Here is a 26,311-nt window from a genome sequence, read left to right on the forward strand (position 1 = left end):
GTGTGTGTGTGTGTCTCTGATTACGCTCACGTGATTCAAATTGGGAACACGGCGATTCTTCTAATTATCAAATGTTTTAAGTTGAGTTACGCGAGTGAACCGAATGTGGCAACTAAGTGGTCCGCACGTATAACAACCAAGCTAATTATTAAGATCAAACAATGATGTGCGCCTGGGTGCGTGGCGCTGCGCTTGCGTAATGCCGTCACTGTTTGTGTCACGTTATCCGCCGGTTATAACATCAAATCTGAACGTCCGTCAAACTACTCTTACACACGTCTTTAGGTCTCTAATAACGCCGTGAGTCTTTTCTTTTTCTTTTTTGCTTCTGTTTTACAGCACCCATATATTAGAAGTGTATAGTGACATTGCAGAAGTGTATCGTGACCCGGTGGAATGAAACAATATCTGTGTGTATCTATGTATGGTGAAATGGTGCTGTTCAATGATCTATCATCTGATGCCTTGGATCGCTGACCAAAGTAAAGGATGACCGTCTTAGCCAGCTGTTTTCTCTTCCTCTCAGTCATCTGACTTGCAGAATGATTAGATCACACCACTGTGACACACTAGTTTCTGTCATTAATATACATATGGGTACATTCTTATTACTTGTCGTAATACCTAAAACTGCATTATTGAACCAAAAACAATACTCTGTAGAGCCGAAGGAACGGAGAACCCTTAGTTCCTGGGTTGAATTCTGTCCCCAATACGTGTCCACCACAACTCAAAAGAATGTTAACATAAACACACACACACACACACACGCACGCACGCACGCACACACACACACACACACACACACACAGTCCAATTGTATAGCCCAATATCACAAATTACTACAGATTTGGCCCTCACGTCCAACTATGGCTCAGTTGATTAAGACCTTTAGTGAAAAGCAGTTCCTCAGCAGGTGCTGAGGGAAAGGAGAGAAAGGAAAAGAGAACTTTTTTTTTACATGGTGATGCTGGTCGCGTGGCTTGGGTGCTGGGCTGTTCTGGTGGCATCTGGACACTGCTTGGCATCCTGCTCATCATATTCTTCATACATTTTATAATTTCATTATAATTCTGTTATCCTCTTTCAACATTGTATTGTGTAAATTGTGTAAACACAACATCCATTGCACGTTGTCCGTCTTGGGAGAGAGATCCCTCCTCTGTTGCTCTCCCTGAGGTTTCTTCCTATTTTTTCTCCCTATCAAAGGTTTTTTTTTTTAGGGAGTGGTTCCTTATCCGACGAGAGTGTCTAAGGACAGGATGTTGTGTTGCTGTAAAGCCCGCCGAGGCACATTTGTAATTTGTGATATTGGGCTATACAAATAAATTGACTTGACTTGAGAGCAAGTTTTACCAGTCGGCCCAGGGAGTTGAATCATACACCTTCCAGATTTAATTTGAATTTTATAGCCTTTGGGATACAGCTGCCATATTTTCATTACTATGATCAAATAATAATGACAACATCTACTACAACACAGGATATCATTACTGTGCTATTTGCAATAAACAGTATTTGGCTTAATTAAAATATTGTCTGATTGAATTTCAAAAGCAAATGTACTTTTTCATAGGGACTGACATTGTAAAACACTGTCTATCTAGTACACTAGTACTGTGCCCATATGACAACGTCCAAGATACATCTGTAAAGGATACTAACAGTATGGACCATCTACATACATAATAGCTAAAATGTATTAGGACTGTGGCCTGAACGACAATGCGGGTTATGGTACCACAACTTTTGCATTGTGTCAATCATATATTTAAACATACACTGCACAAGTGTACATTTTGATCATTTGATGTCATTTTTCTGAGTGAGAAACAAGTAGCACTGAATCTGTATATGGTCTCATTTCTTTTTTGCACATGTGCCTGCACATTGTTTTTAATGACAATAAATTGAATTGAATTGAGTGGAAGTTGCTCCCTAATTCCCTCTGTGTTAATTTTGAGTAGATGACATGGGACAACTTGTCTCAAAAATCAAAACAGAGTACTGTAATCATGATTAATGTCTTTATTCTGATACAAGAATAGCACAGTTATTCAATTACCATCACGAACCACAGTTGCCGTGTGGAAATCTTTGTTGAGATGAGGTGTTGTATGTTGTCAAAACGAGGCAGTCCAGTGACTAAACAATGGTGCACACAACCCACAACCAAATTCTGTAAGTCGATGAACAGCAAGCATTATTTTCTTAATGAATGCATATGTAAAGCTTCAGCATAAAACTGTGAAATACTGTACACCAACTTTACATACAATTCATAACAGCAAATGTGACCAAGTTAAGAAGATAAAAACATCAAGTTACAAGTAAAAAATGTTAGCAAATCAGATATACATGTATAACCAATGGGTGTCATATATGTAAGAACACATGAGCAAAGCACACATATATATAAATAAGGCAATGAAATGAGCATGGCAGCTAATATTGCCATTTATATACAAGGCAAAGCATTATTATCAGGCAGAGGCATTCAGCGTTGTAATCTAAAGCGTGTTTGAGTTTTTTTCTGTAGCGCACCAGATACACCCCATTTTAGCTGGCTTACTGACGTTGCATAGACACATTCTATTCTAGCAAGTGCATTTGAGAAATGCAGTGCGCGTTTATAGTTAAGTGCTTTCTTTCGCTAATGCAATAGATAGCCTACATTTCCCTGGTTGAGACGAAAGAATGACATGCAAGCGATTTCTTTTTGTTTCTAAAGACCATGTAGAGGAAGCAACATCTATCAATAATTCAAATGGGCAGGTATGGCAACTGTTTTGACACAGTGCAGTTCCTTTTCACACATATTTCTCTTTATAGCCACGGTTGTTATGTCAAAAAGCTGCTCACGTATCTTCATTTTTAAAGCATGAGTGACTCAACAGTTTTACTCATCATTACAGATAGTAGATTTCAGTGTAACGATAGAAACTGTTTGTAAATAACAATACATTTTGTAAGAAACATTGAAATAAGGGTTAACAAAGCTTATAGAGAAAAGAAGTTTGTCAACAGTATAATAAAATAACAATAGCATTGTTAAAATAACACACTTTATGGTTAAAAGAACACTCAGTGTATACAGTAATTGGAAGAAACAGATCCTGACAACATTACATTACACTGGCTGTTAAGCAAACTTGAAGCTTGCAGAGCTGCATGTTTTTTGCCCCTTGCATATATGCAAATACGGTGAAAACATGCTCCTATCTCAATCTTCTCTCTCTGCTGTGTGGTAACAATTCAAACCTCTCACGAGGTTTTCTAGATTAAAACAGGATTTCGTCACGTTTTCAGACCCACACTGACTATATCTGTAGTCATGGAGCCAGACTGATCAGAAACATAGTATAAACAAGTGATGAGGAAAGTTGAGAGAGGGAGGAAAGGGGCCGAGGGAAGACGCATGGAAAAAGTTAAATGATCCGGAAGCTCTTCGACGTCTCACCTCTGGCATAAACAGTTTTTTTATCATTTTTTTTTAGTGGTTTACTAGTCCATATTGACACTTGCATCTTCAGCGTTCTGCCGTTTTTGTTTACCATGCAATTACACAATTTTAACATTTGTCATACCTTAATAGCAGGGGGTTAGCTTTGGAAGCCCTCTACATTGAAGCAAACTACACAAACAGTTTTATGAGTTTGCTGCAAACCTATCAGTTTCAGTTCAGAATGCTAACAATAATAATTCTTTGGGTAGCTGAAGAACAATTGTGGGATATTATGTGAACCTCAGGAGCTCTTCAGCCTGGTATCAGAAAGACTTGCTACAGCCTGTTAAGTAACCCCTACCCCTGCTCACAAAAAACTGGTGCATTTACACTGGTGTGACAATACTGCACTTCATAACGATATACAATATAAGTGCCGATGCAGCTCTTTACAATTCCCCTTTTTTCCATTAAATGAAATAAAAATGTGATTGTCTCCTAAGAGATGTTGGTCAAGCTAATGACCGAAAAGAACATGAAAGCACACGTCCTGCATATATCTTGTATCTTTTGTTTAACCATTTTCATTCTTTAACTGTTGTTACCAGTGGCTGTTGTCCCCAAATTGTAGAAAATGTCCCATGACCCTTCCACCAAGCAAAACCATGAAAATATATGGTGAAAAGAGAACACGTGGGCACCTGACAGAAAAAAGTGTAATTTCCCCATATCTTTTTTTTGAGGTATAAGATTTCTGCAGGCCATGTAACATATTCATATAAATACAAACACATATTTAATATACAAACGATTTTGGTTGCATAGAGTATCAAATTATATGCAGACCTCAAAACAAAAAAAACAGCAATAAAAAAACAAGGTGTAAACAGACTAAACAAATACAAAAAAATCCCATGCAAATTCAATAAAAACAGTTGATATTCTTTTCATGCTTTTGTATTGCTTAAATGACTTTTGATTTATTATCATATTCTGTGATATAATAATATGATTGCGTACAAGCCCCCATAAAAAGATAAAAATAACACCACAGATACCACGATGGATAACAATATTATTAGCTGTACCTTTCTGCTCTAAAGTGCTGACTGTCGCAAATTACAAAAAAAAAAAAAAAAGGAAAATAAAAGGCTTCAAAATACAAAACTCTTCCGATACCTTTGTCCTTTGTCATTGATCTGGTGGATAAAACTAGCCGGATCGAGCAAAGATGTCATCTTTCTACAGATTACAAAAAAGAGTTTTCTTTATCTTTGTGTGTTGGTGTTTTTGAGGACATGACAGCAACATATGCATACTCTTACATGTACTTACAGAGACTGACTGACTGGCTCTCTGATGGACAGGCTGAATGTTTCTGCAAAAATAAGAGAAAGCGTTTGTAAGTAAAATCAAATGAATAAACTTGAATGTATATTTTGACTTGCATTTTGTTTGCCAATCCACCAAAATCTAATTTTATATACAGTACATGATGGTGAAAGAATACAATGAAAGACCTTGCACAGCACCCTAGTATACTGTATTTGGTGGAAATTGTAAACTGGTTCAATTAGCACAAGTGTGTATTTTCAGTTTCATGTGAAAGGCGGTGGGTAGGTAATGTATGTTTTTCCTTAAATCTGTACTAAGCACACAGGGCAGACTACTTATAGCCAAATAGATTGATGCAATTTCAATTTACTTTCATGTTCAGAGCCAAACCCATTGATACTGTACAGGCTGAGTGAACTTGTGCCTTTTTAAAAAAGAAAATCCTGGACTATTTTGGTCAAAGAACTACCAACTATGTAATTCAACCATTTCAGTCTTATATTATATATGTATGCCATTAACTTTGAATGTTTTGTATGTCATGACTCAGGTCAAACATCGTGAAACATCTATGGCTTTACCACCAATGTTTCAGTAGAAATTATTTGTGTATATTGGACATTTCACAGTGGTAAACTGAGTTCACCATATTTCTCAAACAGGTTAGGATGACTGACTTTACAAAGTCATATTTTCTGAGTGTAAAGGAGCTTATGTTCATATTTACAAGGGTAACCGTTCGAAGAGTTCCTCTAAGAAACTGTTATTCTTTAGCTCAAGTGTCTTCTCATCAGCACATTTCTTAAGTCACACACCAGTTGTTTTTTGATGAGTAAGCATGACCTACATTTTCATGAATATTGTGTCATTATGGAACATATTTCTTTCTTCAACTGTTTGAATGTACCCCAAAGCAGACAGACCCCAACTTAACTACTCGCCTGCTATCTCTGAGATATGTTTTATCATTTTTTATTGTGTATTCAACCCAAGTCTGCATATCAGAGAAAATATAGATATACAAGTACATATCCTTTATTAACTGATTCAACTGATTTGATTATACTCAACCCAGCTTTCTTCTTACCTTTTATCCCTTTAGTCCTTACACTGCTCTCTCTCTGTAGTCCACAAACTGGACCATCTGTTTGCGAACATGGGAGATGACTGGAGTGAGAGGGGTGATTGGGGTACCAGGAGTAGTAGCCATTGGAGTCGCACCACCAGGAGTACCACCTGGGGTTGTGCCTGGTGTAGTAGCAGGTGTAGCACCTGGTGTAATACCAGGTGTAGCACCTGGTGTAGTACCAGGGGTAGCAGGGGTGACAACAACAGGGGTCAGGCCAGGACTCTCTCCCCCAACTCTGGGCTCTAGTCGTGGGGTGGATGTGACAAAGCGAGCTTCCCTGATCCGGTAGGGACTTCGGTAGCTGGAAATGGGCGACAACTCAGAGCCCCAGCCCAGATAGCTTCCAGTTGAAGGAGACTGTGCCTCAGCGCTGAAGTACAGCGTGGTGGTGGATTCTCCGGGGTTGGCTGAATTTCTCTCTGGGGAACTGATCAGGAGAGGAGAGCGTCGTTCAGGTGACCAGCCTGGTGTCTTGATGTCCAGGGAACCTGCAGAGGATGAGCCCTCCGTCAGGGTCCCGGCGTTGCTGTCGATGTGGCGTAAGCTTCCAGGGTACTGAGGAGATGAGGGTGTTGGCGAGCCGTAAGCAGCACTCTGGAAGTCTTCATCACCTTTTAAGATCCATCTCAGTGAAAATCAGGTTTTCAAAACTTATTTTTTTATTTTTAAACAAAGGGTTTGTTAATGTAAAGCAACCCAAAATGTTAGACCTACTTTTGTTGTGAAAATGTGACTAAAGCCCCAAGAAAAGCCATCCTTCAGGTTGTCAAACATGATCAAACTGTTTCAGAAAACTAATCTGCTTTTGACAGTAAATTACATAATTTAATATCCCTATTTGATTGAACAGTCAATTAATTGTTGTCATCAGTGTCAGTGAGTGTTTTTGAATAGCTGCCTAGCAACATCATAAAAGTAAGCGTGCTAGCTACCAATCAATAAAATGTCATGTGAACCCAGGGCCATGCCCCCTAAAATTCCCGAGAACTGGCTATGCTCAAAAAGGATGTGCTAAAACAGTTATAACAAATCAAATGATACTTCTGAAGCTGAAAAAAGACCCTCCTAAACATGATATTCCACAATAAAACTTTTTGGACTAAATTAAAATCATTGGACTGGCTCTTTAAGAATACAATCAGATCAAACTCTTAATACAATACACTCTACCCTGTAGGTATTTCCAAGGTACAAGTGCCACTTCTTCAGTTTGCTACAATGATGCTACACTATGGCCCCTTTAATAGGAGGAATATTTAGGGGGGGAAAATCCTGTAGTACTAATGCAAAATAAATGCATGTTAGGTGGACTTCTACAATGGCTGCCATTGTAATGATATAGACAGTCAAAATGGAGAAACGGGAATAAAAAATAGTAACAGCAATTCATGAAATCAAGAAATAAGATTAAGTAAACGGTAGTGCTTATTAGGTTTACAGCACTAACTTTGTTAGTGCTGTAAACCTGCCCTTGGAAGCAAAGCTTTAACTTACTGACAAATGGCTTATACTAGAATAAGTGCTCAGGGACATAGATACATATCTCTGCGAGTTAAATCTTAAAGAGTAACTAAACCCACCTTAGTGAATTTGCTGACATCCATCTAACTATCCATTATCCAAACCACTTATCCTGCTCTCAGGGTTGCAGGGATGTTGGAGCCTATCCCAGCAGTCATTGGGCAGCAGGCAGGGAGACACCCTGGACGGGCTGCCAGGCCATCACAGGGCTGACACACACACACACATACATTCACACCTAGGAATAATTTAGTATGGCCGATTCACCTGACCTACATGTCTGTAGGAAGAAACCAGAGCATCCAGAGAAAACCCACGCAGACATGGGGAGAACATTTCAAACTCCACACAGAGGACGACCCGGGACGACCCCCAAGGTTGGACAACCTGGGGTTCGAACCCAGGACCTTCTTGCTGTGAGGCGACTGCACGGACCATTGCACCACTGTGCCGCCTATTTGCTGACATCTACAGGTTAAAAACCATCTAAAGGTTAAAAACATGTCAGGCTGGTCTTTGTACTCTGTAATATAAGCAAAACAGGATAAACACAATTGCAGCCAATAACATTAATAATGGCTCTGTTGTCAATAGTACTGTCAGTGCTGGTTCTTTGGCACACCTACATCCAACAGACCTATTATTAATTTTATTAGCGGCAGCTTTGTTTATCTTGCTACACCAACATCACATAGTACTAAGACCAGTCCGGCATGTTTTAAACCTTCGGATGATTTTCAACCTGTAGATGTCAGCAAACCCTCTAAAATGGTCTAGGGTTTCGTTACGCTTCAAGGACAACTTCATCACAAATTGCTTATCTTTTGCACTTTTGGTAGCGATTATAAATTATATATTAGTAACTTTATGTACATGTTGGTGTGTGATTATGTGTGCGTATGCTTACATATAGGTACATATATGTCTATGCGTGCATGTTTTGCTGACAGGCTTGAGAATTCATGAGGAATCTGACCTCTGTCCTCTGAGGCTGGAGGACTGGATTCTTCTTCTCCAGTCTCTTCGGGTATGACCTCATGGACTGGAATGACCTCTGGAGATGGGTTCATTTTATAGATATTAGTGGGGGGGGCCTGCCTCACTGGTCTGGCCACTACAGTGCTGGGTGCTGGTTTTTTGGGCTGGGCCTCCTTTCTCACCTAGGGTAAATACAGGTCACCAGTTAAACTCTGAGGGTGAGGAGGAAGGAAGAAGGAAAGAGACAAAAAGTAGAATATATACTGGTAAAAAACAACCTGAGTGACATACAGATGTGACCTTTCAGTGGGCATACAAGAAGCCCCACTCACAGCTACATGGATTTGAATAAGATTCTCATGTTCTGCTAATTCCTCTATCTCTCATCACTCTGCCCTCCCTAAATATAGCAAGAGGGTTTACTTCATTATTTGATGAAAAAAAAACGAGTAATGTTTTGCACACTCTGCGATATTAAAAAACGTTATTTCCTTTATACTTAATTATTTATTTTAACCACTTATCAATTCCCCTGAGGTTATTACAAGTGGAGCCTGGGTCACCTGTGGTGGTGCTGGCTGAGGAGCAGGTTGTGAATCCTGAGGAAGCTGTGGCTGAATTTGTGGGACCTGACAAATCAGAACCAGAAAAAAAGATGGTCACTCATCACAAGTATGTGCCAGCATTTGCAGTCAAAAAACAGATCCCGGCAGGGTGAAAGGGTTCCGGGAAAAGCAATTAGAAGATACGCCACCAGATCCCTTAGCTTGAAAGAAACACTGCGTATTCAGTAGTGTGCAGTTTACTACTTTGGACACAACTGACCTGTGGGACATGAGGAATATCCGGTGAATTGACCACTTCATCCAGACCCATCAGTCCGGCCAACCCGCCCTCACCATAAGCTGAGCAGATTTTAGTGACATCCCCCGTCTTCAGCGCTAAGCGAATCAATAGCCAGTGATGGTGCCTCCAGCCTTCCCATTGGTGAGGGAGGTCTGTAAGGGTGCCCCCTCCTGATTAAAGTTAATAGCAAAAATCATAGACAAAATAGCAGATAAATAGATGATAGATAATTTAAATATCAAAATTTGCATAATGATGTGTTTCAGGAATGTGATATTTTATGTGAAGCGCACACACACACACACACACACACACACACACACACACACACACACACACACACACACACACACACACACACACACACACACATATACCTTTGTTAAAAGAAACACTCAACGGTAGGGAAAGTGCTCAACAAATAAGGAGCAAAATAATCCAGTGAGTCAAGTAAATTCTTTATGAGACAGTACAAGCCTGTTTCATGCTATAAGCAATCATCAGCTGATGATATATATATATATATATATATATATATATATATATATATATATATATATATATATATATCCATCCATTAACCAAACCGCTTATCCTACACAGGGGTCGTGGGGATGCTGGAGCCTATCCCAGAAGTCACTGGGCGGCAGGCGAGGAGACACCCTGGACAGACCACCAGGCCATCACAGGGCCGACACATTCACATCTAGGGCCAATTTAGTACGGCCCATTCACCCTACCTACATGTCTTTGGACTGTGGGAGGAAACCGGAGCACCCAGAGGAAACCCACGCAGACACAGGGAGAACATGCAAACTCCACACAGAGGACGACCCGGGATGACCCCCCCCCCACACACACACACAAATCACCCGATTTAGTCGATTTAGTCAGGAAGCCTAAAAAAGTTAGAAATGTATAGCAGGATTTTGTGAAATGTAGGACAACGACAATGAGACCCAATTAACAAACAGTTTTGTAGTTTTTTAATGATTGTTAGTCATTATGGTAACGCTGTTACCAATAGTAGTGAGGTGTATTATTATTATTAACAGTTTACGTTTAGTAGTCAATTCTGCTAAATGTTTATGTTCTCATTTTGCACTTTTCACTAATAAATTCCTCTGAAAGCTCATGGTCTCTGTTAATGCCCTGATGCCTACTTCTCCATACAAATAGAAAAACATGTTCAACAACTAATCACAGGCCAATGGGTAGGCCTATAGTTAGTCTTGAGACATTTTTTGGCAAATCAAATGTCGAATTTAAACTCAAACTTGCCTACATACAGTGCACCCGGAAAGTATTCACACCCCTTCACTTTCCCCACATTTTGTTATGTTACAGCCTTATTCCAAAATGGATTAAATTCCTTTTTTTCTCATCAACACACAATACCCCATAATGACAAAGCGAAAAAGGTTTTGTAGAAATCTTTGCAAATTTATTAAAAATAAAAAACTGAAATATTGCATGTACATAAGTATTCACACCCTTTACTCAGTACTTGGTTGAGGCACCCTTGGCAGCGATTACAGCCTCAAGTCTTCTTGGGTATGAAGCTACAAGCTTGGCACACCTATATTTGGGGTATTTCTCCCATTTTTTTCTGCAGATCCTCTCAAGCTATGTAAGGTTAGATGGGAGCAGGTTTTCATCAAGGATCTCTCTGTACTTTGCTCCATTCATCTTTCCCTCAATCCTGACTAGTCTCCCAGTTCCTGCTGCTGAAAAACATCCCCACAGCATGATGCTGCCACCACCATGCTTCGCTGTAGGGATGGTATTAACAAGGTGATGAGAGGTGCCTGGTTTCCTTCAGATGTGATGTTTGGCATTCAGGCCAAAGAGTTAAATCTTGGTTTCATCAGACCAGAGAATCTTGTTTCTCATGGTCTGAGAGTCCTTTAGGTGCTTTCTGGCAAACTCCAAGCGGGCTGTCATGTGCCTTTTACTGAGCAGAGGCTTCCGTCTGGCCACTCTACCGTAAAGGCCTGATTGGTGGAGTGCTGCAGGGATGGTTGTCCTTCTGGAAGGTTCTCCCATCTCCACAGAGGAATGCTGGAGCTCTGTCAGAGTGACCATTGGGTTCTTGGTCACCTCCCTGACCAAGGCCCTTCACCCCCGATTGCTCAGTTTGGCTGGGCGGCCAGCTCTAGGAAGAGTCCTGGTGGATCCAAACTTCTTCCATATATGAATGATGGAGACCACTGTGCTCTTCGGGACCTTCAAAGCTGTAGAATTTTTTTGTACCCTTCCCCAGATCTGTGCCTCAATACAATCCTGTCCCGGAGGTCCACAGACAATCCCTTTGACTTCATGGCTTGGTTTCTGCTCTGACATGCACTGTCAACAGTGGGACCTTATATAGACAGGTGTGTGCCTTTCCAAATCATGTCCGATCAATTGAATTTACTAGAGGTGGACTCCAATCAAGATGTAGAAACATCTCAAGGATGATCAGTGGAAACAGGATGAACCTGAGCTCAATTTTGAGTGTCATAGCAAAGGGTGTGAATACTTATGTACATGCAATATTTCAGTTTTTTATTTTTAATAAATTTGCAAAAATTTCTACAAAACCTTTTTCACTTTGTCATTATGGGGTATTGTGTGTAGATTGATGAGAAAAAAAGGAATTTAATCCATTTTGGAATAAGGCTGTAACATAACAAAATGTGGGGAAAGTGAAGGGGTGTGAATACTTTCCAGATGCACTGTATATGTTCCAAAAAAACCAACAGGACTTTTTTGTTAGTGACAGCCCTAGGTAGGTAGGTAGGTAGGTAGGTAGGTAGGTACAGAGACCTACTGCAGAACAAGAAAGGGGACAGACCAGACAGTGTTATATTGCGATGGAAGGTGGGTGTGGCTTTCTCCTCCAACGTGAGTGTGGATCCTTGCTCTGTGCAAGCTCCTCCTATCCCCCGGTGACGAATACTCTGGAAGATCTCAAAGGACTTAGGGTGAAGGAAACGGTAGTATAGCACCAGTGCTATGACTCCTAGACAGGAGGGGGATAAGGAATAAAAGAGAGTGATAGAGAGAAATCAAAACAGTAAGGAGAGGAAAACCATGTGAAGAATTGAAAGGACTTGGGGTAGAAGAAACATGGAGGTGTGTGTGTGTGTGTGTGTGTGGCAGGCCGGGTGTTTGGATGCAGTCAGCGAACATCAGGAACAGCCCATTGGTGTCTCACGTGACAAATTGTGGAAAATTAAAAACAAATGCACAGAAAGTAAGAGTTTGTGTTTAACTGCATACACAGGCCAATAATATTTGTATTCATGATTGCATTTCTCACCTATGAGGAAACTGCAAAACACAGCGGCTGGAATCCCCACGGTATCCCACGATGCCATGGTAAACAACCAGGAGGAGGCCAAAAGAAGAAATGCATTCTCTAAAAACATGGCCTAAAAACAACAAACAGGAAGCTATGAAAGACTGATATCTGCCTCTTAAATTTCTCTTACATTTGTTTTTGTTCAACGAATAAACTAAATCTGACTTCTATATTCGACTGTTGTATTTGTTGCCGAATCAGAGCAATATTTCTATTTCCCATTAGTTTAGATTTACTTATTTGTCCCTACCTACTGCATCTTGCACACGACATGCAGTGCTTCCTTTTATCTGCAAAGAAACTGCAGCTGGAGTCGAGACCCCAACCCTCGCAATATAAATGCAGGCTACCAATTGAGCTGCGCAGGACCACATTAGATAGTTTCAATAAATCTGTTTTTGTAAAGGCCCGAGAGATGCTGAAATGTCCTGCCCTACTTATGTCAAATGTCCCTTCGGTGGTTTCAAATATTTATATTGTTTTAGTGTAAATAAAGATTCTAAAAAAGGATGAACATAGCTGTTTTCTGGGCTCTTATCTAGTTTGTAGCAGTGCTCATGTCTTCCTTGCCACTGCATATGAAAATATACATTCTTTTAGTGCAGCCTTTGTGAAATCCATATATTATTTGAGATTTGGACACGAATTTACAAGAAAAACTGTATTTCTGATAGTTTTTTAATTTTTTGATATAAATTTACATTAATGCATGAGTCGCTCTATCCGTTGTTTTTGTTAAAAGGTTGTAGTTACATATACACACTGTATGCATGCATGCACTCCAACGGAGCACAGACTGAGATCTTCTCATTTTTAATTATTTTGACCACTAGATAAAAGTTATCTTTTGTATGTAACCTAATTTACTCCTTCACTAGTGCACACACACACACACACACACACACACACACACACACACACACACACACACACACACACACACACACACACACACACACACACACACCTACCAGGTAGAACCCAGCCATGCGGTATCTAGATTGCCCATCCTTTACATTGAGGAAGAGGAAGATGTGAATGGCTCCCAGTACAAGGTTGAAGAGTCTCCATCGATTTGTAGACCGTATGATATCCGTCTGCTGGGACACCATCCAAAATGTAGCGCCCAACCAGTGAACGCCTGATAAACACACACACAAGCAAACACCCCACACAAACACATGCAGAACACATGCAGCACATCCAAACCCACATGCACACGCAAACAACACACAATTGTACAAACACAGATCAACACAAACACGCATGCATACACATCTAAAACCTCAAAAACGCACACATCCAGTGCACACAGCAAATGCTTCTCTCCAATGTGCACACACACACACGTACATAGTAAACGTTCACACATTGTGTGCACATTCAACGGATAAATAAGTAAATTTTTAACAGATACAGTAAATACACATACACGTGTTCACAAAGACAATTAAATAATTTGAGAACAGAGGGGGGTCGAGCAACAGATGTATCCCAGATAAGTAAACTTGGTCTCCCTGTGGAACCCCATTTTGATTTTAACATACAAAGACTCTGTACTAGGGATGCACCCATATCACTTTTTCACTGCTGACACCAATTCCAAGTATTGATCAAATCCATTAATTTTGATGGACGGTGCAGACGTAGACTTTGAGGTTGATGGGAAAATAAATGAGACACAAATAGTTTTTTCCCCCTCATTAAAGTAATACAGGCTTTTATAGTCCAAAAATGGAGTAAATCATGTCATTTTGCTTTGTTTATGACATATTACTCATGGCTTTTTGAATTGGATTGTAGTCTCGCGTAAAATCACCGATATCGACACTGCATTTTAGCTTGGTATTGGGCCGATATCCAATACCAGCATTGGTATTGGTGCATCTCTACTCTCTACCCAAAAGAAAAAAGGCCTGCAACCGATTACACTCTAGAAACACTTTGCTCATCAGGGTGTGTGAGCTCTGAGAAAGAGCCCTGTCCATAAGACTCACCAATGACTCCCAGGACCCACTGTTTGAAGATTCGCGTGAAAAGCATGAGAACAGCAAAACGTGATCCCAACATACCGACCTGGGGAGACAGACATATGTACTGGTCACACACTCTCGGTTTTACACGCACGTGCTCTCCCTCTCTTTTTCTCTCTCTCACACCCAGCTACACATACGCTATATGCACAAAAGTATTGGGACACACCTCTTAATCACTGAATTCAGGTGTTTCAATCAGACCCATTGCCACAGGTGTATAAAATCCAGCAGCTAGCTATGCAGTCTGCATTTACAAACATTTGTGAAAGAATGGGTCACTCTGAAGAGCGCAGTGAATTCAAGCGTGGTACTGTCATAGGATGCCACCTTTGCAATAAGTCAGTTCGTGAAATTTCTTCCCTGCTAGATATTCCACGGGCAACTGAAAGTGGTATTATTGAAAAGTGGAAGTGTTTAGAAACAACAGCAACTCAGCCAGAAAGTGGCAGACCACATAAAGTCACGCAGGGTCAACGAGTGCTGAGGCGCACAGTGCGTAAAAGTCGCCAACACTCTGTTGACTCAATAACTGCAAAGTTTCAAACGTCCTCTGGCATTAACATCAGCACAAAAACTGTGCACCGGGAGCTTCAACGAATGGGTTTCCACGGCCGAGCAGCTGCATGCAAGCCTTACATCACCAAGCACAATGCCAAGCATCAGATGGAGTGGTGTTAAGCACGCTGCCACTGGACTCTGCAGCAGTGGAAACGTGTTCTGCAGAGTGACAAATCACACTTCTCTGTCTGGCAGTCTGATGGACGAGTCTGGGTTTGGCAGATGCCAGGAGAATGTTACCTGCTCAACTGCACTGTGCCAACTTTAAAGTTTGGTGGAGGAGGGATAATGGTATGGGGTTGTTTTTCAGGGGTTGGGCTAGGTGCCTTAGTTCCAGTGAAGGGAAATCTTAATGCTTCAGCATAGCAAGACATTTTGGACAATTCTATGCTTCCAACTTTGTGGGAACAGTTTGGGGAGGACCCTTTTCTGTTCCAGCACGACTGTGCCCCAGTGCACAAAGGCAAGGTCTATTAAGACATGGTTGGGTGAATTTGGTGTGGAAGAACTTGACTGGCCTGCACAGAGCCCTGACCTCAACCCCATCGAACACCTTTGGGATGAACTAGAACGGAGATTGCGAGCCAGGTCTTCTCGTCCAACATCAATGCCTGACCTCACAAATGCTCTTCTGGATGAATGGGCAAAACTTCCCACAGACAAACTCCAAAATCTTGTGGAAAGCCTTCCCAGAAGAGTGGAAGCTGTTATAGCTGCAAAGGGGGGGACCAACTCCATATTAATGCCTATGGATTTAGAATGGGACATCATAAAAGCTCCTGTAGGTGTAATGGCCAGGTATCCCAATACTGTTGTACATATAGTGTATGTGCCCGTGTGGGTTTACACACACACACACACACACACACACACACACACGCACGTGCGCGCGCACGCACACACACAAAGGTCCAAAAAAGAGTCCAAACAAATACGAACATGGAAACATTCAAAGGGAGTAATGTATTCCTACCCTCCAGAGGAGTCTACAGAGTATGGCGGCAGGGGTCATGGGCAGGTGGCCTGGTCTGATGAGAGAACAAGCTCTGGCATAGAGAACCAGGGCCCAGGCCAGGGATAGGACACACACCACGAAACACACTGAGGCTAGAGGGCGCAAAGTATGAGGGGGGGGGGGGGAAGACAGGGACACACTCAGAAAACAAACAGACAGAGAGTGACATGCACACACATTTAAAAACTGCACACATATCCATTTACAATGCTTTTACACATACACATCGAAGAAAATATGGAAATAGGTTAAATTTGAAACCAAAGTTTCAAAGGAGCAGCTCTGTCTATGACCTGTGATCTAAAAAACCAGATCAGTGATGAAAGTTGTTGCAAGTAGGTAAGTGTTTTGGTCCTTAGTGTGACATTAATTAAAGAAAACGCATGTCATCAATTCTTCATATCTTGTCATCTTTAACTAGCAGTATATTTTTTTCCTACACAAAATCTCTCTCTCTCTCCCTGTCTGTCTGTCTGTCTGTCTGTCTGTCTACCTGGAGACTTGAGTCCTATGTCAGTGCAGATGAGTACGTATGTCTGCAGGAGTGTTTCAGGCAGGGTGACCACCAGGGCCTCAAGCAGATGCAAGGCTGACACATCAGCCTGCTGCATGATTTCACCATAAACATCCTCATCTGGCAGACGCATACACTCCCATAATCTGAGGTGGAGGTAGAGATAGATCGATAGACAGATAGATAGAGACAGAGAGAGACAGAGGGAGACACTTTACCATCAACAGACCCAAATCATCAAATGTAAGCATATGTTCTGTTCTTTATGTTTAGGCTGCTGTCATACATGCATGCATACATACATACACACATGCATGCATGCATGCATACATACATACATACATACATACATACATACATACATACATACATACATACATACATACATACATACATACATACATACATACATACATCGTTTGTCTACACAATACAGGTCCTTCACAAACACATCCACACACTGCATGCATCCACGAAAGCACTTAGCCTACCTTTTGAATATACCCAGGTGCAGTATATGTGTCCAGGTGAGTGACTTCATGCGGATCCGTCCATCTGACAGGTACCACAGATAGCTGAGCCACTGAGGACCCCAGCCTGGGAAAAGGGGAATCAAAGATTCAGTAAGGCTGTCTGTCTATCTTATTATTTTAATTCATTTGTAAACAATTTTAGTGCACTGTACAAACTCTATCATCATATCAGTGCTGTCTATCTTTCTACCTAGCTATGATTATCTTATTACCTTAATCAGGTAATCAGGACTGTTATCTTACCTGGCAGCAGGAACAGTGCAGTGAAACCAGCCAAGTGGGCATAGCAGTAGTTGTGGCCCATCCACAAATAGTAAACAAAACAGTAAACCACTGTGATGGAAGAACACACACACACACACACACACACACACACACACACACACACACACACACACACACAGCACAGAGAAATTTCATGAATCACATACAAGATCACACCAAAAATCCCCAGTTTTGTTCAGATAACATTAATCTCATTCACTGTAATCTGCTACTCTCCAATTTAGATTTGATCCCGTTTTGTTGCTTAGTTTTTACAGTACAACAGTGGTGTTTACATCAGACTTTGTCAGGTACACATTAATTGAGCTATGGCTGACTGCCAGTGTACCTGTGTGTGTGTGTGTGTGTGTGTGTGCGTGTGTGTGCGTGTGTGTGTGTGTGTGTGTGTGTGTGTGTCCGTGGTGTGCATGGTATGCCAGCACTTGTATAGGTAGGTCTATGGGCAGGTTCTCCAATCATGTGTCATCTATCTGACCTCCACAATGTATTGCAGCTATTCCAAGGCTAAACTCAAACAAAGTAAGCAGGCCATTGACTGTTTTTATCTCAACCTTTCTAAACGGTCATAATGGACACTTCAGCCATACAAGGTTGAATATTAGCCTCTTACTAGTACCATTCCCTCCTTCCATTCACCAAACCATAGCCACGTAATCTGAACCAGCTGCCGAACTGGCGGGCTAAACAGGCAAGGTAGGCCCCATCATGGGGTCCGCCCATCCATTCATTCACAGCACACCCACAGAAAAAAAGGGGCGCTGAAATGTAAAAAAAATGGCACAGCATCGTTTTTAGAACACGGCTGTTAAAAAACAGGAGAAACTCAAGCATGAGTCTGCAGTTTGGTTTTTTGGGGGGGGGGGTTTCTGGGTGGAAGGCAAGCTTTCATAACAGTGTGTAACGGTAGGAGAGAGGCGCAGTGGTGCTGCAGAACAGGCTCTAATTCTATTATTAATGGCATCAACACACAAGAACCAGTCGCTTCAGAGAAAAACACCAAACTATAAACCTTTCTTAAGGATTATCGTTAAAATCCGGGAAACAATCGCACGAAAATCAGCGCGTGCGCGCGCGTGCTGTGCATGCGTGTGTGTTTGCGCGTGTGCTGTGCATGTGTGTGTGTGTGTTGTACTGGTCCCACACAGAACTCACGGGCCGTCCGCTCCGCAACGATCAGCAATGCGGTGAAGGCAAAGATGCAAACTTGGCAGCACGACACGCAGGAGCCTCCGCGGCTTGGAGTCGCCGTGTAGTCTCTCATCACGGACAGAAAATGATAAACGCGTCTTTCACAGAGGTGCCGATAAGTCTGTCGCAGAGATCCTCCCTTCCCATTCGGGGGTCCGACCTCCCGCTAGGGGTCCCTAACGTCACGGCTCGGCCCGTTAAAGCGACAGCGCTGTTTACAGACAGGCAGGGCGGGGCTGGGATGTGATGAGTAGAACAGCCTGGGTATAACATGATAATGACTATATAGCTTGAAGGATACTACAAGTAGGATGACTACCAAACGACACAACTGCATGTTAGCGCAGTGTGGATTCCAATCTGTTTTAAAGCTAAAGTGCAATGCCGACTGTTAAACAGTTGATTCATTTTTTTTGGTTGTACGCCCAAACATCAACACTGACATAAGAGCCACTTCTAAAATGCTTTTCAGTAAACTCAACACGTTGCTGTTCCCCGTCAGTGTGCTTCAGTGTGAGCTTGTGTTGGAGCTCCATGCGAGTTGCAGGATCCTCTGCAGAACTTGCTGAAGCTTGACAATGACAGGTGGAAGGCAATGGGAGGAACTGGTGGTGAGGTGCAGACACACTGCCACAGAACGGTGAAAGGGAACACGCAACACTGACTCAACGTAAACAAAACAGTTAATCGATGAGCCTCGCGCTTTAATTTCGCTCTTCAAATCTCCACAGTCTTTTAAGGAGTCCCCTGCACGGGATGGGGACGAATCAAACAATCCTCCCGAAACAGACTGGTGACGCGCGGGTCGATCCACAACCCGCGGGTCGGGCGGGTTCGGATAAGCTTCCTAGAAAATATCCCGGGTTCAGGCGGGCGGATCAACAAGTGGCAAACCAGCGTCCAGAGTAACAGACACATTGCGTGCAACAGGCTGTGCATCCACCTTCTCTTCCCTTCTCTCTGTCACTCACACTCTCAAGCACACGCACGCAACAAGCAGCTTTATCATCAACTGGCGATTGTGGTTTGGGTCAACGCATGTGTTTTAGAGTATTAGGGCTTCATCAACGAGTATCCCCCCCCCCCCCCGAAGTGATATACTTAGCGTTTGCTTACACCGCCTAACTTTTTTTTTTTGGTCAGAAGAAGCTTGTGTGTGTGTGTGTGTGTGTGTGTGTGTGTGTGTGTGTGTGTGTGTGTGTGTGTGTGTGTGTGTGTGTGTGTGTGTGTGTGTGTGTGTGAGACAGAGAGAGCGAGAGAGCGAGAGAGAGAGAGGGGGGGGCATTCGCGGGCCATGCCCCCGCAAATTAATTATTATGCCCCCCCCCCGCCGCAGGCCAAGCACATTGCATCCTCCTCATTATATTCTTCATATGTCTTGTAATGCCATTATAATTATGTTATGCTCTTTCAATGTTGTGTTCTGTAAATTGTGTACACACAACATCCATCGCACGTCTTTCCGTCATGGGAGAGAGATCCCTCTTCTGTTGCTCTTCCTGAGGGTTCTTCCTATTTTTTCTCCATGTTAAAAGGTTTTTTTTTTAGCGAGTTGTTCCTTATTCCGATGCAAGGGTCTACGGATGGGATGTTGCATTGCTGTAAAGCCCACTGAGGCAAATTTGTAATTTGTGATAATGGGCTAAACAAATAACATTGACTTGCCTTGACTTGACTCGGATACTCTTCACCTCTTTTTCCTGGTCCACCAATAGTTCAGTTTTGCTGCCGTAAATGCACACTAAACCTACATCCTGTATGACTCCATCCTTATAGTAGCCCAGCATATTACTGGTTATCCCATCTGTAAAGAACTTCCTTTTGACCACAGATGGCTTCCGATTAGGTCTCAGTTCTCCGATGAGTCTCAGCGCAGCAGGTCTGAAGTCGTTCTTGTTAACCGTGACATCTATCTTTGGCACAGTGGGAGCCTCGTCGGATACATGGATATAGTTGGCCATGTCGAACTCATGTTCCAGCTATTTTAACGAAAATAAGGAGTGTTAAATTACTGGAAAGAGAGAATGTATGAGAATAGCAACCCTGCGCTAGTATAAAGCTTAGAGATGCGGCAATGCCTCTCTTAACATTGATCTTCTGGATTGGAGGGAAGACATGAGTGAGGATTTAGGGGTGTTAAGTTGAGTTGGTAGTAGGATGGGAATCTGTAACACAGGTGAGTAGAATATACATCCACCTGATAATATATACTCAAGGGATTGGCAAATGGTGTTCGGCCACATTAGTCTATGTACCCCCAGTTGTAAAGCCTCCAGATCATCACCCCTGTGCCTCATCCACCTCTAATGTCTTGCTACTCGCTCTTAAAAACTTTGCTTTATCAACTTTTATAGTATTCAGAACTTGGACTCATGCATTGTGTGTGTTGGTAACTAGTGTTAAAGGACCTGGAGAGCCGAAAAGGATTTTACTTTAGATATAGTAAAATCCTTTTCTGTCCTAACAAGGCCTAACAAATTTGTTAGGGCAGAAATGTGCTCCCCAATGCAATTTCACTGTTGTGACATCAAAGCTTCTCTGATGTATAGAAATTATATTCTTGGACACTAGATGACAATAAAAACAGCAATACAGGTCAGGTATCACAGATTGGGGAAAGAGCCTGTTGCAGCTGGAGAGGATGTAGGAGTGTTGCAGGCTTAACCTAGTAATATTATTGTAAGAAGAAGTGGATCTGGCAAAACATTCGAAATTGACATGCGTGGTGAGAACAATTATGAGGAATGAAGTTGTTATCAAAATATGATGTAGTTGACATGGGCCAATGTACTTTTTTTATTATTATTGATCCTCGTGAGGAAATTCATCTTCTGCATCCCAACACACACTGGAAACAGTGGGCAGCCATGTAGCTAAGAGCAGAGGACAGCCGTATAGCTAGGAGCAGTGGGCAGCCACATGCAGTGCCCAGGGACCAACTCCAGCTCTTCTTGCCATGCCTCAGTCAGGGGTACAGACAGACATGCATTAACCTATGCATGAATGTCTCTGATGGTGGGAGAAACCCAGAGCACCGAAAGAAACCCATGCAGACACAGAGAGCACATGCAAACTCCACACAGGATCCTGTTTGCTGAATTCAGCTCCACATTAAATGCCCTCATATGCAGCTGCTCCGTGGAAAACTGACCCAACTTTATGTAACCTCTTTGGTCTTTTGGTGGACATAAGACTTCTTAATAGACCACAGAGGGCTTGTGTGGATGACTGATGCCATACCTACCCTGTAAGACCCTGTCTCTGTGAACACAGATTCACCACAGAGATATGTTGTCACTCGTTTAGAGCCACTCGCCATCAAAATAATGCTGTTATCTCACTATTCTAGCAATTCAAATTGTTATATCTTGCAAACTCATTTAGTGTGTTGTCAGTGTCTATCTGTTGTATAGAAACAGAGCAACAGATTGAGAGTTGGTAATATTATTGTGTCGCCCCATTTAAAACCAAGGCCATATCATTATGTTAAGGAATTATTCTCTTGGTATTTCCCTCTAATTTATGTATTTAAAAGGATCCCCAATAAGCTGATGCCCATGGCACCAACTACTCTTCCTGGGGTCCGAATCCAATACATCATATACATATACAACATCACATTTGTGTTATGTTATGTTCATTACATGTGCACCTCTAATTCTGTTACTGTGGAGGATGAAAGAAAGGAGACGAGACCACTTCTCCTTTTGACCACACAGCCGTGGGGTCATTTAGTTCCTCCAACAAACTCTAAGTGAACAGTTCATTCTCTTCAAACCTCAGCCTCGTGTCTACCCACAATACCCCTTGCTAACCCCCACCCACTGTCTTAAAGGGACTGTCTCTGGCTCGCATGGTGAATATCTAACTTGCAAGTAGGTCACTTCATACGGCCCCCCAGAATTCACCATGACAAAAAGAAAAAAACAATCAACGTGGCGGGGGACAAATAATACGGCCAAAACGGCTCCTCTTGAAGAGTGTAGGGGCAGGGGGGAATCCACGCCGAGGGGGTTGGGCCAGTTGAGCCGGCCTGTCCAAGTCGAGGTGAGCTGGCTTGAGGCGGTCCACTGAAACCCGCTCCTGCTTACTACCGACATCCACCACAAAGTTCTTAGCCCCTGCTGCCAGGACACAGAAGCGGCCATCATAGGGGGGCCGCAGGGGGGTATGGTGGGCATCATGCTGGATGAAGACGTACCCAGCTGACTGCAGGTCCTTGGGGATGTAAGACTGAGGGAGGCCTGCCGCGAAGTTGGGATTAGAGTGAAAACGCCAGCACCGTCCTGGAACACAGCCCGTTGGTGGGCAGCAGACCAGGGTGCCGCACTGTCTGGGGGAAATTCCCCCAGGACTCGCAGTGGCTGGCTGCAAACCAGCTCAGCTGACGAGGACTGGAGGTCTTCTTTAGGGGCGGTCCGCAGGCCAAGCATGACCCATGGGAGCCGGTTGACCCAGCTGCTGTCTGTGAGGCTGGCTCGAAGAGTGGCCTTCATAGAATGATGAAACCATTCACATAAACCGTTGCCCTGTGGGTTGTATACTGTGGTGCAGTGCAGCTTCACCCCTAGGCTTTCAGTGACTGCAGTTCAGAGCTCGGATGTGAAATGTGAGCTCCGGTCAGAAGTGAGGTCAGATGGCGGGCCAAACCGGGCTACCCAGGACCCGATGAACGCCTGGGCCACCTCAGCAGACGTGGTGGTTAACAACAGAATAGCCTCTGGCCACGTAGTGGTCCTGTCCACCATGGTAAGGAGATGAGTGAAACCACGGGAGGAGGGAAGGGGTCCTACTAGGTCCACACTGACATGGTCGAAATGCCTCGCAGGCACTGGGAACAGCACCAGGGGTGCCTTGGTGTGGCAGTGAACTTTGGAGCGTTGACACGCCACGCAGGTGCCTGCCCAGTACTTGACGTCCTTCCTGAGGCCATGCCACATGAACTTGGCCCCCACTAACTTCATTGACGCCTTCACACCTGGGAGTGAAAGGCCATGGATGGCATCGAAAACCCGTTGCCGCCAGCCCGTGGGCACCATGGGCCAAGGCTGACCCGTGGAGATGTCACAGAGAAGCATGGCCCCGGCGTCATTGAACACCACATCCTTCAACTGCAGCCTGGTGTCAGCGGTCCAGTTGGCCTGCACTTCTGTGTCAGCAGCCTGGTCTGCAGCCATGGCTGTGTAGTCAATTCCCAAGTGGATGGCCCCCAACATCGCCCGGGAGAGGCAGTCGGTGACGAAGTTGTCCTTGCCGGCGATGTGCCGGATGTCAGTGGTGAACTCCGAGATGTAATATAGCTGGCACTGCTGGCGCCCAGACCACGGCTCGGTGGCTTTGGCCATGGCGAATGTCAGCGGCTTGTGGTCCACAAACACAGAGAACTGGCGGCCTTCCAGCAGGAACTGGAAGAGGCGGATGGCGAGAAACAGGCCAAGAAGCTCCTGGTCGAAGGTGCTGTATTTCCTCTCAGTGCTGCACAGCTAGAGGCTGAAAAAAGCGAGCGGCTGCCAGGCTCTGCCCACCCACTGCTCATACACTGCCCCCACGGCATAAGCTGAGGTATCCATGGAGAGTGCTACTGAGGCAGTTGGTGATGGATGCGCCAACAAGGCGGCGTCAGCCAGTGCAGCCTTAGCATCCTCAAACGCCCGGTTTCTCTCTTCTGACCAGTCCACTGGGCCCTTGGGGTCCTTACCCTTCAAAGCCTCATATGAGCCGCCCGGGGAATGACCCGGTTGTAAACGTTCACCGTGCCCAGGAATTCCTGCAGGGACTTCACCATGTTCGGGCGTGGGCATCTGGCGACGGCGTCCACCTTGTCGGGGAGGGGGGTTGCTCTGTCCTTTGTAACCCGGTGCCTGAGGAAATCAATGGCGGGCAGGCCCAACTGGTACTTCGCCGGGTTTACGATGAGCCCATGCTGGCTGAGCCACTCGAACAGCTGCCGGAGGTGGACCAGGTGCTCCGCCGCGGATGTACTGGCCACGAGAATGTCGTCCAGGTAAACAAACAGAAACGGCATATCTCGCAGCACAGAGTCCATGAGCCGCTAAAAGGTCTGCACAGCGCCCTTGAGCCCAAACGGCATCCTGAGGAACTCGAACAGGCCGAACGGTCTGATTACTGCCGTCTTCGGCCCGTTCTGCAGGCGGACGGGCACCTGGTGGTATCCGTGCATGAGGTCCACCTTGGAGAAGATGACCGCCCCCACCATGTGCATGGAGAAGTCCTGGATGTGCGGGACGGGGTAGCGGTCTGGCATCGTGGCGTTGTTGAGGCTGCGGTAATCACCACATGGGCGCCAGCCGCTGTTAGCCTTTGTGACCATATGCAGGGGGGAGGCTCAGGGACTGTCGGAGCGGCGCGCGATGCTGAGGCGCTCCATGTTGGCAAACTCCTCCTTGGCGATGGCGAGCTTGGCTGGGTCGAGGCGCCGTGCACGGACGTATAGACTGGGGGAGCCCATGGTGGTGATGTAGTGTTCCACTACATCAATTTGTGGAAATTTGTGGTTTCCTCAGTGCACCCTTTTGATACAGATGACCATACAGGTGAGCAATAGTCCAGATGGCTTAAAATTTTAAGATTTAACTACTTGTGTGCTGGAACATAAGAACTGCATTTTCATGCCACAGAGATGCTGTTGCCCATTTTCCTCAAAGTCATGCCAATATGTTCTACCCATGACAGTCAACTATCTTTTTTACACCCAGTAATTTAACCTTATCCACCTGTTGTATAGGTTCACCAGATAAGTACAGACTCAGTGTAGGTATAGATGGCAGTTTATGGCTAGATCCCAGAATAATGGATTTGGTTTTTGAGCTGTTTAGTACTAAGTTATTTAGTTTTACCCAATCAAAGACCAAATTTACCTTGGAAGATAAAAACTTTTTCTAGTTCTCTACTAGTATTTGCTGCATAATACGGTGCAGCATAACTCAGGAGGTAGAGCGGGTTGTCTAGTAACCAGAAAGTTCCTGGTTCGATTACCAGCTCCTCCAGAGAGCATGTCAAAGTGTCCTTAAGCAAGACACTGAACCCCTAACTGTTCCTGATAAGCAGGTTGGCAGCCTCCACCATCAGTGTATGAATGTGTGTGTGAATGGGTGAATGTGAGGCATACATTGTAAAGCACTTTGAGTGGTTGGTAGACTAGAAAAGTGCTATATAAAAGCAGTCCATTTACCATTTAGAATTTTTATCTTGGTTTTTTGGTTTTTTTAAATCATTTACCTTGTCTAGTGTTGTTCGTCTGAGAGTCACCAAACGAAATCTCGTTGTGTGTACACAATGACAATAAAGTATCTTATCTTATCAAATGTCATGCTAAATTCCAGTGAAACTGCACCTGTCATGTTAGTTATCCATCTCCTTTAACCAGTCGTGTGTCATTTGTGTAAGGACAGAACAAGTTGAGTAATTTTGTCTATAAGCATGTTGAAATTTTGTATTTAAACCATTACAGGCAAAGTAATCTTGTATTTGCGAATGGACTATACTATCAGTTTAGTGTATACTGGGAGAAGAGTGAGGGGAATTATTTTACCCTCTTTCCAGATACTAGGATATATACCAT

At 43.6% G+C, this 26,311-nt stretch overlaps 1 protein-coding gene and 1 long non-coding RNA gene across 2 annotated transcripts; one reads left to right on the top strand and one right to left on the bottom strand.

Annotated features, from left to right (window-relative positions):
* The first annotated feature begins 240 nt into the window (after window positions 1–240).
* On the top strand, window positions 241–10,020 carry LOC130111942 (uncharacterized). Its single transcript, XR_008810191.1, has 3 exons — window positions 241–300; window positions 4,783–4,847; window positions 9,858–10,020. It is a non-coding gene; the product is annotated as an uncharacterized LOC130111942 (long non-coding RNA).
* Window positions 5,886–18,802, bottom strand: xkr5b (XK related 5b). The gene is made up of 13 exons (XM_056279243.1): window positions 18,694–18,802; window positions 17,500–17,589; window positions 17,215–17,320; window positions 16,703–16,869; window positions 16,168–16,301; window positions 14,598–14,676; window positions 13,572–13,741; window positions 12,559–12,670; window positions 12,091–12,258; window positions 9,234–9,424; window positions 8,954–9,037; window positions 8,407–8,590; window positions 5,886–6,520 (listed from the first exon to the last, which is right to left on the bottom strand). Exons 1-13 carry the CDS (start codon window positions 18,800–18,802, stop codon window positions 5,886–5,888), a joined length of 2,229 nt encoding a protein of 742 aa, XP_056135218.1.
* Window positions 18,803–26,311: the final 7,509 nt, after the last annotated feature.

Source organism: Lampris incognitus, chromosome 4 (assembly GCF_029633865.1).
Source record: "Lampris incognitus isolate fLamInc1 chromosome 4, fLamInc1.hap2, whole genome shotgun sequence".
NCBI classification, from domain to species: domain Eukaryota; kingdom Metazoa; phylum Chordata; class Actinopteri; order Lampriformes; family Lampridae; genus Lampris; species Lampris incognitus.

What these genes read in the sequence shown, in the direction of transcription:
- xkr5b (XM_056279243.1), bottom strand. Translation starts at nt 18,802, where the DNA reads ATGAGAGACTACACGGCGACTCCAAGCCGCGGAGGCTCCTGCGTGTCG. An exon ending in TGCACTGTTCCTGCTGCCAG is followed by an intron (nt 17,321 to 17,499) that starts GTAAGATAACAG and finishes CCCTTTTCCCAG; the next exon opens with GCTGGGGTCCTCAGTGGCTC. An exon ending in TCGCAATATAACACTGTCTG is followed by an intron (nt 9,425 to 12,090) that starts GTCTGTCCCCTT and finishes AACTTTAATCAG; the next exon opens with GAGGGGGCACCCTTACAGAC.